This window comes from Giraffa tippelskirchi, chromosome 11, assembly GCF_054371585.1.
Source record: "Giraffa tippelskirchi isolate mGirTip1 chromosome 11, T2T-mGirTip1v1.2.pri, whole genome shotgun sequence".
Classification (NCBI taxonomy): domain Eukaryota; kingdom Metazoa; phylum Chordata; class Mammalia; order Artiodactyla; family Giraffidae; genus Giraffa; species Giraffa tippelskirchi.
In genome coordinates, this window is record NC_137285.1 from 119,023,819 (window position 1) to 119,038,290 (window position 14,472).

Genomic DNA, 14,472 nt, shown 5'->3' on the forward strand with positions numbered 1-14,472 from the left:
TAATCGATGTGTATCTCACGTGGCCCTGTCTCTGTGCTGATTCTGTTTGGTCCTGGTTCACTTGTCTATCCCCATAGGTCTTCATGCTCTCCCTTTCTGAAGACCAGATGGGTAAGTGTGTAGAAGAAAACAGATGAGAGCTAAGAGATCAGTAGTCATGTATAGATGTGAGAGTTGGACCATAAAGGAGGTTGAGTGCTGAAGAATTGATACTTTCAATTTGTGGTGCTGGAGAGAGTCTCTGGACAGCAAGGAGATCAAACTAGTCAATCCTAAGGGAAATCAACCCTGAATATTCACTGGAAGGACTGATGCTGAAGCTGAAGCTCCAATACTTTGGCCACCTAATGGGAAGAGCCGACTCATCGGAAAAGACCCTGATGCTGGGAAAGATTGAGGGCAGGAGAAGATGGCAGGGCAGAAGAAGAGGGCAGGGATGACAGAGGATGAGATGGTTGGATGGCATCAGTGACTCAATGGACTTGAGTTTGAGCAAATTCTGGGAGATAATGAAGGACAGGGAAGCCTGGCATGATGCAGTTCATGGGGTCATAAGTAACTGGACACAACTTAGTGACTGAACAACAACAACAAAGAGCTCAGTACTTAGGAGAGGGAGCAGGCCAAACCAGGCTGAGCGGTCCTTGGCTCACAAGTCGGATGTGAAATTAACTTCTTCCCTCTTGAGTTCCTGGAGGGAGGCTGACACTGGTCAGGAGAATAGTTGTGGGGAGAGATAGCACAGTGGGGTTTAGAGCTCATGGATGCACAGGGTTTGGGTTACGTGGTTGAGTATGGGTTTCCTTAAGTCTACCCTGCCTCAACAGTGGTCTTCCAGCTGGCCCAAGGGGCCAAGTCTGGAATCAAGGTTGCAGGTCAGAGGTCCATGGGCCAAGTTTAGCCTGATGGTAAATATTGTGTGGTTCAAACTTTTTTTTTTCCCATTTAAATTGGTTGCTAATTTTTTTAACACATTATTGGGGATTTTTATAGACACTAATACCTGTTGCAGCTGATTGGTTATATTAGTGAGTATTGAAACACTCCAGTCAATAACATTCAGGTAACAAAAGACATATTAATATGTCTCTGGTCAGTAAGATGTTAAAATAGAAAGATCAATCTTTAAATCCTTATATGTGAATTCCCAGCTTCTTGTGAAAACTGGAATATCTAGCAACACTGGGCATCCACGGGTGGTCAGCTGCCACTCCAGACAGGACGTGTTCAAAGGACAGGGCTGCTAGGAACACATTCCCAAGGGAAGCAGTGTCCATGTGCAGTCAGCAGGCCCCATGCTCCTTCAGAGCTCCTGGGCCTTTAGCAGGAGGCCAGGTTGGCTCAGGCAAGAATGGTCTCGAGGGCTGGCAGAAAGAGGCAACTGTTCGCGTCCATTTTCTGCCTCAAGGACATGAGTCATGCCTGCTTCAACCATGAGCCCGGGGGCCCAGGATATCACAGTCAGATCAGGCAAGTCTCTGCCTGTCCCCAGTTAAGAGGACTCTTATGTACGCACTCCAAGCTATAAATGGCATTACATCAGCACTGTGGTGCAAGAATTAAGTATCTTTTCAAACAGCATCAAGTAGATTTCAGAGAAGCGTTAGCATGTGCAGAACATTCAATGTGGGACTTAGAGCTGGCAGCCCAACCATCTCCAGTTCGGGCACCACCAAGCCCAGCAAACACATCAGTGGGAGCGATGCCTCAGAGGCCCCACAAGAACTGAACTCAGAATCCTCCAGGAGAGGAGTGCAATAGCACACTGCTTTCATTTACCCTTGAAGGGCTGAGAGAACATGGTCAAAGTTATGGGTGTAAAAATAACTTGGTTAAGTTCAAGAAGATCTTTCAACCCCAGAGGGAGCAAATAAGAGCTACTACCCTCTAAAATCTACCAAGCCAAGACATCCACCTATGGTACACGCAAACCACATGACTGCTACCTCACCCACAGCACAAAAGAAAGAAGATTTAGAATATAAACATGATGAAAGGGGTAGTTGAGCTGACGACTTTTTTTTAAAGTCTAAAATCCGAACTTCTCTGGTGGTCCAGTGGATAAGAATCTGTCTGCTAATGCAGGGGACAAGGGTTCGATTCCTGGTCTGGGAAGATTCCACATGCCACAGGGCAACTAAGCCCATGCACCACAACTACTGAGTCTGAGAGCTGAAACTACTGAGTCCGTACCCTAGAGCCTGTGCTGCGCAGCGAAAGAAACCACCACAATGAGAAGACTGAGCACCACAACTAGTGAGTAGCCTCTGCTCGCTGCAACCAGAGAAAGCCCTTGTGCACCAATGAAGACCCAGCACAGCCAAAAATAATAAAACAATAATTTTTTTTAAAAAGTCTAAAATCCAGCCTATGGGATAATGCTTAGGAGGACAAGGCAACCTCCCTGAGGTGGGGCTGGGTGCCAACATCAAACTCCTTGGTACAGAGACTCACCAAGGAAGCAGAAACACTGTCATGAGAGGGGCGTCGGGGGGCCCTGGAAGAGCAGAAGGGCGGTGATCAGAGAGCTCAGGTACCACAATGGACCATTTTCTGACCTCCGATTATGTGGTTGGTTACTCACCAGGCACGACTTTCCTGAAACATTAACCTTCTGCCATTTTCCTGACACGTTCCCTTCCACATGCAAGTTTTCCTGATCCATGTCTGTCTAGGTTGTTGTTTTTTTTTTTTTTTACAGCATTCCATCATCTTCCTCCCTGGTCCCCGTCCCAGTCCCAGAACTGCACCTTCTGCCTTCTTGAAAATATAATCTAGTAGGTTGTCCTATGCACTTCCGTGAAAATGCTTTTCTGCTATTTGAGATTTTTCCACCAGGCAATTTTTTTTTTCTGAGTCTTCAAAAGGAAGATTCAACTTTTAAAAATAAAAAGAACTAGTGTCATTCAGATTTCCAGGGAATATGATGAGCAAGAGAAATGGCACACAATTTAAACAGAAAATCAAATGAAGCCAAGAACATGGTAACGTATTAATCGGCAATGAAAGGATAAACTAAAAACAGTTTCAGAGCTGTTGGAACTAGTTTCTACAGAGACATTTGCATAAAAATACTGATTTTTTTTTTAAGTTCCTCAAATGCACTCAAAGCTAAGAAATACCTGGGAAGTAAGACACTTATCCTGAGACCAGAGGTTATATTCAAAGCCTGTGTTCATTACCATTCTGTAGAGAAATAATTTGAATTTTATGCTGACCAGGAAAAAAAAAAAAGTTAAAACTTGGGGGAAAAGATTATAAGCAGTCTTCTAATTGAACCTACTCATTTTAAAAGAAGGACTTTCATTCTTTAAATAATTAGTGAGCACATTTTATGTGCCAGGTACTATACCAAGAGCTACAAAGTATACACACATAAACTTCAGTAATGGTTTATTTTTCAAAATAACTGAAATGCAAAAATTGATGCAAGTTAAGTAAACCTATTAACTAGATATATCACATTACTAGAGTTCACAAAATACAATTTCTAATTAGCTTCTCAACAGATTCTGAAAACACTTGACCGAAATTCAACACCTCTTCCTAAAAATTGCTGCTCATTACTTACAATGGGGTCAGATTGTTCAGGAAGTCAATTAACTATCATATTTTTACAAAAAAAAATATTTAAGTGATAGTAAAGACAACAACACAACAACATTTAAAAATGGGAAAAACACAATCCCTCTATGATGTTAAGCATAGAAAATCTGAGGACTAAAGCATATCTCTGGTGCAAATATGTTTTGTATATCATATGTACACACAGCAAAAAGGACCAACAAGAAACAAGAAGACATTTAAGAGATGTTTTTGAATGGTAAAAGAGCAGCTAATTTTTTTCATTTTGATATAAACTATATTAAAATATTATTTATGTAATACGTGATCAATTTTATCAAAGAAAGGCACACAGAGCAAGTAGGGAAAGAGTGAGGGTGGGAAAGAGGCACAAAATAAGCTAACTGACTTTCAAAAACCCCCGATGCCACTTATAGGACAAAAGCGGTAGCAGAGCCATGCCAGAACCGTGGGCTACTTGGTCATGAGGAGTTAGCTAACGTGTGTCCCATGTGATTGGCATGATACAGTGAGGGGGAATTGCCAGCGGAGAGCTCCTCACTGAACCAGGCCTGGAGAAAGTGCCTTGGGAATCTGTGGAACCAGCCCGACAGGTTATTCCTCTCAGGCCTGCCCTTCCCCGCCCTCCCCCTCTGGTTTCACCTGCTGTGTAAACACCGCAAGCTGGGCGTCCAACCGTCCCTGCAGGCAGGACTGGAAAGGCAGCAGGGAGCTCTTTAACCTGGACCCAGAAAGGGGCTCACCCACGTGAGCGGCTGCAGGACCCAAGGCCCTGGGCCTCACCCGCCCGTACCTGTTGAAGCATCTCTTCGGCAGCATTGAGTTTCACCTGGTGCCCTTCCAGACACACTTCCAGGTCCCGAATCTTCTCTCCCTGGGCTTCCACTTGGTCTGTGAGGACACTCACCTGTCCCAAGAGATAAAGCACAGGTGGAGGATCAGGACTGGCTCCCCACACACCGCTGCCTCTGGATGTGAGAAGAATGGCTATTCTTTTTGGCGGGTGGCAGGTGGTGGAAATATCCTAGATGAAGGAAACCCAGGTTATTTTCTTACCTGGCCAGGAGTCTCAGCCACCACCCTGAAAAGGTCGGTCACATTTCCGGCTCTTGACAGACTCAGGGGGAAAACACCCAGCGGCCACAAGAGTGGCCTCCGGGCTGGACTCTGGCTCCCTATGCCTCCACAGGGCTCCCTCGGCTGGCTTGCCAGGGCTTCTGCCACCTCACGTGGAAGCACAATCCAAACTTCTGTACAGACGAGCCAATGACCTTCCCCCTCTCATCAGGGTGTGAGGACCGCTCACCTATCAGGCAAGGGTTCTGAAGCAATTAAGGAATGTGGGACGTAAAGGGCATGTATTAGCACTGACAACACTTGGCTGCAGAGAGGTTTTTGCGCTTCACAGGCCAAAACATGACTCTAAGTCATAAATATATACAAGCCACACTGCATAGACAGTGGCAGGAAAACAACTGTCTTTCTGAAGAACAGTGAGACTGTCTATTGGAATTGTTAGTTCATAAAAGTCCATTTACAATAAGTCATTTAAACTGTACCCGAGGATTTTCATGGCCTTCTCTATCAGCAAACAGCCTCAGGACTCTTTTCCTTGTTTGTTATTAAAAGGTGACTCAGAGCAGAAAGAGGAAGAAAGCACATGAAAAATCTCTGCCAAAATAAAGAAATCAAGAACTGGTAAACTGAGACCCTCAACAGCTTTCTTGTTTTTAACCAATGGTTGACTCATCACTGAGACTTCCCTGGTGGCTCAGAGGTTAAAGCGTCTGCCTCCAATGCAGGAGACCTGGGTTTGATCCCCGGGTCGGGAAGATCCCCTGGAGAAGGAAATGGCAAACCACTCCAGTATTCTTGCCTGGAGAATCCCATGGACAGAGGAGCCTGGCAGGCTACAGTCCACGGGGTCGCAAAGAGTCGGACATGACTGAGCGACTTCCCTTTGACTCATCACTATTTACATATACATGATGGTAAATTATTTCTCAGTCTGTAAAGGAAAGATAGCTGGAGCACGAGCCTTAGTGTGAATTCCTTTATGAGTATTTAAACAAATGTTATGAATTATAAGGCTCCCTTGTACAGAGGAACTAATCTGAATAAATATGGCTGCTTTAAGCCTTTCATTTTTATGTTCCTAAGTGATTAATGAATTATTGAAACATATTCCTGGAGCTGCTGCATGGCATTTCAATTATAATCCCAAAATGGGCACCTTATCCTTGCTGCCTAACATGATCAGCAGTCCGGGCCTTTCCAACTACTTACTCTACTTTCAAAAGAGTAGCATTCCAGGGGTGGCCTTTGCTCCTTGGGTCCCAGAGTTTCTGTTTGGGAAGGATATGCTGTGATTAATCTTACTGTGAAGACTGACACCCAGAGAGTCTGTACCCAACTGTGGGGCAATGCACTGGGGTACCCAGAAGAATGATGCATGGTCTCTGGCCCCCTATAGCTTACAGCCCAGCTACTCATATGACTCAAGATACACAGGGCTACGAATACTCTGAACATGAATACTCAGTCTAAGTTATGAATGAAGAGGTAGAAAATTGGGATGAAATATGTAAAGATTCTAAATGTGACCTTTATTCAAGAAAAATATTTTTTGAGCCCCTACTACATGCTAGGAATAATTTTAGAAACCGAGGGGATATAAAAGTAGAAGAAGGAAAAAAAAAGATGATAATCCTTGCATTCAGAAGTTACATTCTAATGAAGATATATTAGTAAAAGATTTTGGTTTTATTTGCTTTTAATTCTGGAAGCAACGTATTTTGCCCTGTCTGATTCCCCTTGTTCTTCTGCAGGTAAACCCAGGAGAACATTCTGGACCAAGGGCTCCAATGAGTTGGGTCTGGCTGAGCTGCTTTGTGAATTAACCAAGGCTCTCCCATGCTGGGGGTCATGTCTGTTCCATGGAGCCTCTAGAGACAGTGGTGAGCACGTAAGAGCAAGGCTGACAGCCAGCTCCTGGAGGAATAGAAACCACTACAATGGCCAGAAGGAACCTGACGCCCTACAGTCCATGGGGTGACAAAGAGATGGACACAACTCAGGGACTGAACAACAACGATCCACTTCTGACTTTTCTTGTAAGCAGCTTCCTGACTATGCTAGAATTATTTTAATAAGGATTATTCAAGAATTTTGGATTTTAAAACTATCAAAGAGAGTACTTCTGTATTAAACTGTCGTCCTCTAAATTGTTGTGGTTGTTTAGTTGCTAAGTCATGTCTGACTCTTTTGTAACCCCATGAACTGTAGCCCACCAGGCTCCTTCTGGCCATGGGATTTCTCAGGCAAGAATACTGAATTGGACTACCATTTCCTTCTCCAGGTCCTCTAAACAGGAGTGTCTTATTTCAGCCATGAAGGTTCCTGGTTCAATAGCTTGCAATTCATACCGTTTGTAGCAAAATTGGACACTTTCATTAGTCATGTCATTAGGATGGAGGTTAAAATTACACACCCCTCAAAACATCTGCACTCTACCGCTCTATATAAGCTGGCTCCTGCTACCTCTCTGAAGGCAGTTCCCAGGCTTCTTCATGGTCACCAGCTCCAGCCACACAGGCCCTTCCTGTTCTTCCCACACACCAAGATCACTCCCACCTCAGGGTATGAGCTGGATGGACCACCTCCTCTGCCTGGAATGTGCTTCTCCCAGGCTCCATGGGGCTCCCTCCCCAGCTCCTTAGGTCTCCTCCTATCAGGGAGGTCTTCCCTGACTACACAGTCCTTATCCTGCTTTATTTTCTTCCACAGTATTTATCATCACCAGAAACATTTTGTGAATTGGTTTATTGAACATACGCACACACACACACATGCATAGAAGCTTGAGAACAAGGACTTGGTCTATATTCTTCACAGCTACCTCCCCAGCACCTAAAACCAGTGTCTACTGAGTTGTGGGCATGCAAATATTTTTTAATAAATCAATGAAGTGAAGAAAAAAAATCCTAGGATGCAAAATTGTGTAGTTGTATATTTGGCCTGAGCTTAATTTTTTTTAAATAGGGGCAGGACAGGAGAAATAAAAAGATTGGAAGAAAGGGCCAACGTGTTAAATTCTTTTTGACGTCCCAAAGTTTCTAAAATAATCATATATTCTATCAATACTTCCATTCATAAAATAAAGTGAAATGAATAAAGAAATAAGGTAAAATAGAAGGGAAAAGGCCAAACATACTGTGGCCTCTAAACACACTAGTGCTAACTATAGCGCTCTAAGCTAAGGCCCATAGTCTAGGGAGGGGCCCAGAATCCCACACCTGCCTCCTCCCTTCTGTCCAGAATCCCACACCTGCCTCCTCCCTTTTGTTCCACTGTCAGTCTTAACCACCACCCTCCAAGTTTTTTTAGGAGCTGGAATTAGGATATTAGTCTTATTATTCTCCAAATCACCAGTCCCAGTGTCTGATGCGTGAACAGCACTCAGCTTTTCAGAATGCGAAGCAAGTTTTCAGACCTGAAACTATCTTTGACTCTGTTTCTGAAAAGTTTTGGAGTTCCTTTCTTTAAAGTAAAGAATCCGCCGGCAATGTGGGTGACCTGGGTTCTATCCCAGGGTTGGGAAGATTCCTTGGAGAAGAGAAAGGCTACCCACTCCAGCATTCTGGCCTAGAGAATTCCATGGACTATAGTCCATAGGGTCGCAAAGAGTCGGACATGACTGAGCGACTTTCACTTTTCTTCAAAGTAAGAGAGTCATCAAAGGCTTATTAACCCATGTTAACAGCTCCAGGGGGTTTGGCCTCAAAGTGGTCAGTTTGGATCCAACTCCAGATGAATTGAGGCTGATCCTGTGAGCATCCATCCTGGGGCTTTTAAAGAGGCTTTGTTTTACTAGTGACATGAGGACACATCTTATCTCCTTTGCAAGACTCCTGGAGGACAGGGCCCCATTTAATCAGCCTGGTCACAGAGCTTCCAGTGCATAGAGGCAAGTACTCTTATAGTCTGTGATAAATAAATGAATCCATTCACAGCCTCCCAAACCCAAGGTCAGAGTTAAACTGTGCCCCCAGTTACTTTCTGCTTTGTTTCAGGAAAAGTCTTTTGAGAAACATACACTCTGGGAACAGGAGATACCCCACAGAGAAAATCCTTAGTACTTCCCTCCCACTTAAAGCAGCTACAGAGTTGGAGGTAACAGAACAAAGTGATTCCCACCAGAAAGGACTCACCTGTAATATGAGGGATTCCTTATCTCCTTCTAGACGTGCTAAGCGTTCCTGGTATGTTTCATTACTGGCAGCACTGTGGTGATTTACCTGGGACTAAAGGGAAAAGGAAAAAACACACACACTTAAAAGACTGGCAAAACATCTTACCAACTTCCAAATGATGTATGCAGCTGGTGAGGACAGTTTCACTGATTATCTACGCAAAACAACCCACCTCAACAGGAAACCACAAGATGTCGAAACCACTTCAAGGAGGACCAGACCAGATGCCAGAGATAGGTGTGCCATGAAAGTTGGCAAAACCACCCCCTGGATGACCTCACCTTTGGCTAGAGAGGCTCTCATGGAACTCCAGACCTGGCGGTGCTTGACTGGGCATGTTGGGTCTGGTTTGGTTGGAGGCACAGCCTACCAGCTGCACCAACAGCAATAAGGGTCCACCTCTTTGAGGAGACCAGGGAGCTGATAGCATCCACCAAGGAACCATGTGGGAACAACTCCGGCACAGACCTCGTCTCCTGACTCTCCTGCCGGGGTTCTCCAAAGCCGAGGCACACCTTACAGTGTGGAGGCCCATCCTGAACATTGCAGAGAGCACGAAAGATGAGGGATGTCAACCGCAAGGCTCTTCATCTACTCCCATGTTCCCTTCCAGGAGCGGACAATCCCACCCCTCAAGAAGGGCTGTGACAGCCAGGGCACACGGGGTTGCTGCAGTGCTAGAGCTGAGAGAGGTAAGCCAAGATGAAACATTTTGAGACGAACCCAAAGGACAGCCAGAGGAGTCTCCAGGGCCAAGCAGAAGGAAAACACAGGAAATACAAAGAAGCCAGAAGCCACAGAAATCAGAGGTGAGGGACGTTTGATACAGCAGAGGAGAGGCAAATCTTATAAAATGTCTTGAGCTAGAGACAGGAGCTGCAGTCACCTTCTGGGTGTGTCTGTCCGGGTTGTAGGCAGGGAGGAGAGAGGTAGCTGCTAATGGAACTGAACTAGACCAGCATCTCCCACACACCCTTCCTCCACAATGAATTTAAGGCCCAAATCAGAACCACATTCCAACCTTCAGAATGAGCTTTCCAATCCTCTTTCATTAAGAAAAGACATCACCTTCCTTCCCTTGTCCTGCCCCTTCCCCAGTGCACTGCCTAGGTGAGGGCAGGTGGTGGCACCAGGCCTGGCTCTAAAAAAGAAACAGGGACCAAGGATTCTTTATTCAAGCCTTGGAGTGTCACTTGTAAGAGAAGTACCAGCTGTTTGTTGAAGGTGCAGTGGGAGGGCAAGCCCAGGGGCCATTTCCCAGGGCGCCTATGCCAGACACAGCCCAGACCGAAAGGGCGCCCCTGCCATTCCACTGCCTCTTCCTCCAGCCCCTCTCCAGTCTGCGTCTTGTTCATTGTTATGGATGCTCTTTCATATCATAAACAAAGGGCCTTGACAATCACCAAAGGCTTCTCTGTGTTGACGGCAGTTTTTTATTATTGCATTAATCAATATTTCAGTCATCACATGGTCAAACACTGACTAGTATTCAAAGATATAATTATAACCAACATTTTCTCAGACCCTAACGAGAGAGGAAGATAGTTCTTAACAGCAGGTCAATTGCTTCTCTGTCCAAGAACCCACATGATGGCGATTTTCAGAGGAGAGAGAAAATGGAAAGGACCCAGGCATCCAAGTGAAGCTATGCATGTTCAAACCCAGCGCCAAAGTCAGCACGTGCACAGGGCCACCCAGCACTGGCAGCTGTCACTTGTCCCACAGGAGGTGAAGGGAAGGCTCCTTCCACAAGACTCCAGTAAACTACCTCACCACACAGGCCTCTGTCAGATGGAGTGGTGTGTTCATGCAGTAAAAGATCTACCCACACAATCACCCAGAGAAGCAGCTAGTTGACCAAAAAAAAAAAAGTCAGGAAGTTGACATCATTAAGTTCAGTTAATACACAAACTGCATGCCAGAGAGTCATAGAAGTAGATTTTAAAAAAAGATCTGAATCTAGTCTAGCAGCCAATGGAAAAAGGGAAGCACAACTGAGTTAAAAGATGCACAGATTAGTATGATAAATTCCAGGTGACTCTAGGAGAAGCACAACTCTTCCTAAGGAAGGGAGAAATTTCCCTTCTTTTCACAGAAAGACTCTGTGTAGTGGGATAAACAACATTCATGGTGATAGCCTCACAGTAAACAGAGCCAAGCAGATCTCACTGCTCTCCTACGATGCTCTCAAATAGGTCAAAGGTTAGTCAATTCATGGGCCAGAGATCAAAGCAATTCCATGGAAACTAATACAATGTGGTCCAAGCACTGTGCTCTAGACACAAAGCAGGCAGTAAGGCAGAGATCACCACGCACCAGGCACTGTTGAGACCACTTTACATATACTAATTCATTTAATCCTTCCCACAACTCTGCTAAAAGGGTCCCATTTTTATTCTAATTTTACACTGAAAGAAACTGCGGCACAAAGTATATGGACATGGCACAAATAGATTATTTGTCTAAGTTACTACATATTAAATTAGTAAGCTCTCTGTTATGGCTTACGGAGAAGACAATGGCACCCCACTCCAGTACTCTTGCCTGGAAACGCCCATGGACGGAGGAGCCTGGTAGGCTGTAGTCCATGGGGTCGCGAAGAGTCAGACACGACTGAGCGACTTCACTTTCACTTTTCACTTTCATGCATTGGGGAAGGAAATGGCAACCCACTCTAGTGTTCTTGCCTGGAGAATCCCAGGGATGGGGGAGCCTGGTGGGCTGCCGTCTATGGGGTCGCACAGAGTCGGGCACGACTGACGCGACTTAGAAGCAGCAGCTGTTATGGCTTAATTGAGGAGATCAGTATAAATTTTGTTTCATACAGTGGGATTGTATGAAAGTTCACTTAAAGTATAATACTTAAAAATGCTCTATGAACCTAAATATTCATGAATAGAAGAGTGGATTTAAAAAAAAAACAACTACGGTTCACCCATATTATGTACAACTTGTAGCATCTTAACATATGAGGCAAGTATTTATGATCCATCCGACAAATAAAAGACACACTGGATAGCGAAAGCAGCAAGAGTCAAAGAATCATACAGTGTGATACTAGAAAAAATACTATCCAGGGACCTCCCGGGGGCTCCAGTGACTGAAACTCTGTGCTCCCAATGCAGGGGGCCCAGGTTCGATCTCAGGGCAGGGAATTAGATCCCACATGCTGCAACTAAGACCAGGCGCAGCCAAATAAAATAAACATTAAAAAAAATACTATCCAGTTCCATAAGTATTGATATATGTATGAAAATAAATCAAGTGTCTGGAAGGTTACAGAACAACCCTTAACAGTGCTCTCTTCTGGGGAAATTTCTAGGCTATGAGTAGTTGGGACCGGGAGGTTTGGTCAAGATTGGTTTTTACTTTAACCATAATATTTGAGCTTTTTACAAAAATATATTTACTCGAGTAATTAAAATAAATTTCAAAGTCTAGAAGCACTGTTTGAGAAACTAGAGTAGTAGTTCTAGGAGCTTTTTTCCTCCCCTAGCAGACTTGAATGACTTCCCAGGTGGCACAGTGGTAAAGAACCCACCTGCCAATGCAGGAGACCTAAGAACCACCGGTTCAATCCCTGGGTCAGGAAGATCCCCTGAAGGAGGATATGGCAACCCACTCCAGTATTCTTGCCTGGAGAATCCCATGGACAGAGGAGCCTGGTGGGCTGTAGTCCATAGGGTCTCAGAGTTGGACTCGACTGAAGTGACTGAGCACACACGCACAGCAGACTTGAGGGGCATGTCCTCTGTGGGCAGGTCTGCCTGTGCAACTGCTGCTCGTGGCAGCAAGGTCCCTCCCTCAACCCAAGTCACCATTCTAGAGGAACAGGACATCTTCCTCTCATACAGCGTGCAAAAGTCACTGCTCTTTTCAAGCAAGTTTTTAAAAGGTATTAAACAGCAGCAGCAGCAAACAGCAGTGAGACAATGTCCCAGACAGAAATCTGCTGTATTATCATCCTTTGCTTTTGGTGAAGTTTAGGGTCCTGTGCTTTCTCTCCTACATAAGGTTGACAGCTCTCAGGAAAACTGCACACAAGCCTTAACCAGGCACAGACCAGGATAAAATACCACTTCTACTTGAAGAACCTGGAAAGCATCTGAGAACAGGGCCAAGAAGATTACTTTAGAATCACCTTGTTGAATGCCAACATTCATCAGCCAAAGGTGTGGATTTGAGCTTTAGTGAATAAATGCATTCTGTCTTCCAATAATTGAGCAGTAAGTTGAGTCACTTGTTGGCATCATTCTTGGATTATAAAATGTCAGTATCATCAGGGCATTAAAAAGCCAGATGGTTATAAAAATTATTGAAAAACAATTAAAAAGACAGAGTTGGGACACAACTCTGTTTTGCCCCACTTTAAGAAGAGCTTGCTTTGTCAGAGGGTACACCTGCTTCCTTAATTCTAACAGTGGCATTACAGTAGAAGGTTTGGATCAATACTGAGATCATCAACTGGATCCCTGAGTGATTCTAAGGTTTGGGAGTCTCTGAAAAGTCTGGTCCATATTCTCTATTAGGTAAATCTGTGGTGGAGCAGTTGCCCAGCTCTCCATGCATGAAGTCAGAGAGAGAGAACCATGTCAACATTTCACTGAGAAGGAGAAAGTCCCACTGAATTCTGAAGGAATCTAATAGAAAATGCTAAGTTTCTATTCCTCCCCACCTGGGACAGCAAGTGATCTCAAGAGAGTTCTGTACAGCTCTACTCTATTAAGGATGCTCATCCCATTGATGAATATAATTTTTTTAAAAAAGAGATAACTCATTGTTAGCCCCTAGGCTGGATCTATACAATGAAATTCTGATGTACTAAGGTGTAATACACATATATTTGATCAAATTTTCTCCTCTTCTCTTTTGATGGTTATTTCTACAAATGTGACATAGGGGAAAACTGAATCTTCTTATCCAAACTTTCCATGATCAGAGCTATTCTTAAAACTACAATTCATGAGAGTTACCTGATATAATATTTTGTGGGACCAAGAGATATTGTGAAGGCAAGGGATCTGTGTACACTATGGAAGTGCAGTGGCAACTACAGACTGCCACTGCCATGTCCTCTTGCATCTCTTACTGAAGGATGCCACAGTGAAGTATATACTCTCTCTTATATCACAGAAATGAATCAGCATCGGGTGTTTTTGTGTGTATATTGTCAATAACACAGAAACATTAGCCGACTATTGAAGCCAAGCCACCTTTGCTTCTATCAAAGCTTTGCTATCAAGAAGCTGGGCAAAGTCTTGGATAAAGGAATCCATCCTGTAAAACCAAGATCACTTCAAGGGAAATATAAAACACAACTCAGAAATACCACATCAAGGTCTTCCCCAGATGCTCAAAATCACTAACAGAGAAATGCAAATCAAAATTACAATGAGGACTTCCCCAGTGGTCCAGTGGTTAAGAATCTTCCTGCCAATGTAAGGGACATGGATTCGATTCCTGATCTGGGAAGATCCCACATGCCACGGGGCAACTAAGCTCGTGTGCCACAACTACCGAGTCCCCATACCCTCCACAAGCGAAGCTGCTGCAATAAGTCCACACACTGCAACTAGAGAATAGCCCTTGCTCACCATAACTAGAGAAAACCTGGGCACAGCAACAAAGACCCAGC

The 14,472-nt window shown here is 44.4% G+C and overlaps 1 protein-coding gene and 1 non-coding gene across 44 annotated transcripts in view; one reads left to right on the plus strand and one right to left on the minus strand.

The window, feature by feature from the left end:
- PPFIBP2 (PPFIB scaffold protein 2) overlaps nt 1–14,472 on the minus strand; it is a 174,797-nt gene that overhangs the window by 79,698 nt on the left and 80,627 nt on the right. For 42 of the 43 annotated variants that reach the window (XR_014068681.1, XR_014068678.1, XR_014068677.1 and 39 more), the window contains 2 exons: nt 8,796–8,888; nt 4,379–4,492 (listed from right to left, as the gene is read on the minus strand). Coding sequence is in view for 34 of the 43 variants with exons in the window: in XM_081540864.1 (XP_081396990.1) it covers nt 4,379–4,492; nt 8,796–8,888 (207 nt within the window). In the remaining 9 variants the exon portion in view is untranslated. Of the gene's footprint in view, nt 1–4,378; nt 4,493–4,641; nt 4,861–8,795; nt 8,889–14,472 lie in introns of those variants that run through there. The other variant, XM_081540883.1, reaches the window with a different exon arrangement.
- On the plus strand, nt 5,346–5,417 carry TRNAW-CCA (transfer RNA tryptophan (anticodon CCA)). Its single transcript has one exon. It is a non-coding gene; the product is annotated as a tRNA-Trp (tRNA).